The 2,702-nt window shown below is 39.3% G+C and overlaps 1 protein-coding gene across 1 annotated transcript in view; it reads right to left on the bottom strand.

Annotated features, from left to right (window-relative positions):
- Window positions 1-2,301, bottom strand: part of ROBO2 (roundabout guidance receptor 2) — a 168,734-nt gene extending 166,433 nt beyond the window's left edge. The window contains exon 1 of the mRNA XM_057376620.1: window positions 2,109-2,301. Within this exon, the coding sequence (XP_057232603.1) occupies window positions 2,109-2,301 (193 nt within the window). The remainder of the gene's footprint in view (window positions 1-2,108) is intronic.
- Between the last annotated feature and the right edge of the window lie 401 nt (window positions 2,302-2,702).

Below are 2,702 nucleotides of genomic sequence, written 5' to 3'. Positions count from 1 at the left end.
AAAAAAAAATAAAAAAAAAATAAAAAAAAAATATTGCGGACATGATGTCTCCATTCAGCTGTAGAGAAGCTGATAGCATAGAAACACACATTGATAAAGCTGGACCTCCCTGATGGGAAAACTGCCCCTGCCTTATTGGAATTGTTGGACATTGTTAATGAAATGGGGAGAATGGTGGAGATTGGGCAGATATAACTTACTTGGCTTGACAAAAGCCTGTGATAAGATACTTGACAAGAAACTATTAAGGAAAATAAATAACCACGGGTAAGAGGTAAATTCTTGTTGTGGATTAAAAATTAGCTAAGTGAGAGGAAACAAAGGGTGGTAATTAATGGCTGCTTCTCCAAGTAGAGAGAAGTTAAGAGCTGGGTACCTCAGGGATCTGAAACAGGACAGGTGTTCAATACATACAATTAATGGGTTCAACSTGGAAATACACTGAAAGTAAAAGCAAAGCAGTGAACAACTCAAAACTCTACTCCAAAGGATAAATATTGCCAAGATACAAGGATTTCAGGATCCATACAAGGATCTGTGGAATGTGAGATACAATACTGAAACAGCAGGCAACATTTAATTTTATACAAAGATGAAGGTATATGCATTTGGGAGGGTTACTGAAGGTCATCTCTGTGCTCCAAATACATTTGCAATAAGAATCTAACTGGAGATAAAGGGGTGAAAAAGTCAGGAAAGATAAAAGCAATGAACTGYGGCAGTATGACTGGCAGTCAATTTAGATTATTTCTGAACTCCAAAACAGTATTTTACAATTGACACACAAAATTTCAATTTTTTTTTATTCAAATACTTCTGCATTGTCCCAGCCTAATCACKGTACTAAAATGAGTAGAACTTTTCACAGCATTTTATTTTCAATAAATACAGTTCAACCAGCTGTGTTCATCCTTTTGTCTAGCAGTGCCAAAAGTGCCATACAATTATCAACATCTGTTAGAAGTGCTTTCCAAATTTGATTCCAAAAACATGTACTTCTGTCTCCTGCCTTGAATCCAAATATAGCAAGTATAGAAAGCAGCACAAACAAAGAATCTATCAAAAAGCAGCTGCAGTTGCAGGGCAGAGCTACAGAGACACAGTAAAACTGAGTGCGAGCCACCCCGTGTATTTACATCAGTCTAATCCAGCAGGCCCAGGCAACTCTACAGTCAAGATAAACAATGCGAGTTTTAGCACTCAGTAGCAACCCTGGAATACTTGCCAGGAATCCTGGGAGAGTTTACATCATGTTGCCACCATSAACTAATGCCTTTGTCATGCAGACATACCCAAAGAGGACAGCTGGACTGAGGCTGTTTGTTTAGAAATTAGTGTAGACAGTTAATGAAGTTAGAGTACCAAACCCGCAGAACATCCAACTGGCAGTGCTAGTAACTTTTCTGATTAACATTTCAATTTTATGGCTATTTGGAGTGAAGACCAAACTCAACCTGAGCAGATTTTTATGTACCCTTCTCCCAAAACACATTACTCTCTCCATACTACATATTTACTCATTGAAAAAGTTCACTCATTCTTTAAACCACTATAGGAATAATTCCTCAACTGCACCTCTCTATAGTCATACAAGTAATCCTGACAGTACACCTGTCCATCCAGTAATCAAAATAAGAGTTTGGAAAGCCTGAATTAGATTGGCAGCATTAATCAGATGTGGTCATGAAAAAAACGTGCTTAAAGTATCCAAGGAAGTTATATAAAAAGCAGAGCTCCTCCTAATGCAAGACTGCCAATGCTCTCCAGCTGTCACCTTAACATGGAGCACTGAAGCAAGACTCGGTTTAAAACGTAAGTAAAAATAAGAAAATTCTATTTAGTTCTTTTCCAAAAAAAAAGATTCCACTTCAGAAATAATACATCTAGTTATATATGTTTGAAATAAATGAAAATTCAGCAATTCTCCATCCATTTAAGTTATCCTAATTGCCTCTGGTACCTTAATGCTCATGTACACCCGGCCTTCCCACTGCCCCTGATGACACAACTCCATATTCCACCATGCGCTGCAGGCTAACCCTACTACTCTTCTGCCTTCTATCAAATCTGTGCACCCAAAATTCCAGTGAAGTGGGTCTCAGCCTCACCCTCCCATCCCCTTGGATCCCAGGCCAGTGCCTTCTTGCATGCAGCAAGCCCATCTGTTTTTTCCAGGAGCTCAAACTGCTCTGGCAGTGCTGTGTCATCTCCACTTGCTGTGGAGGAGGGTGGGCATGCCCAGGAAGAGGCAGCCACAGGGTCGAGATCCAGGTTTGGATCCACTTCATTCTTGCACTTCATTCATCCCCAAGGGCTCAGTGTGGGTGCTGTATTCATGCAGATACAGGGAAGAATGAGAAAGGAGAAAGAGAGAACTGGGTGACAAGAGAAGCAGAGGAGGCAAAGATAGACTCTTCAAGATGCTATGACCTTCAACCTTTCTTGGAAAGGCTGATTTAATGAACAAGTAACAGTGTGAAAGAGAAAATCGATCCTGGTTTTGTCTAGGTTCACATCTAAACACAGTGTGAACAGTATCTGCTGCCCTGGGATGATCCATTTATACAAGAATGAGGAACCAACATGTAAGTTTGTAGAGTATTTCCAATTAGCTTAATACATCACCTCCCTAGCATTTTCTTTCTTAATGTTTTAAAAAGTATTGAAATGAAATATTTAAATACATTTTCTTTTTCTTGTAT

Source organism: Malurus melanocephalus, unplaced genomic scaffold (assembly GCF_030028575.1).
Source record: "Malurus melanocephalus ecotype Western Australia unplaced genomic scaffold, MMel_1.1 scaffold_285, whole genome shotgun sequence".
NCBI lineage: Eukaryota > Metazoa > Chordata > Aves > Passeriformes > Maluridae > Malurus > Malurus melanocephalus.
This window is presented reverse-complemented; position numbering and strand designations above follow the sequence as displayed.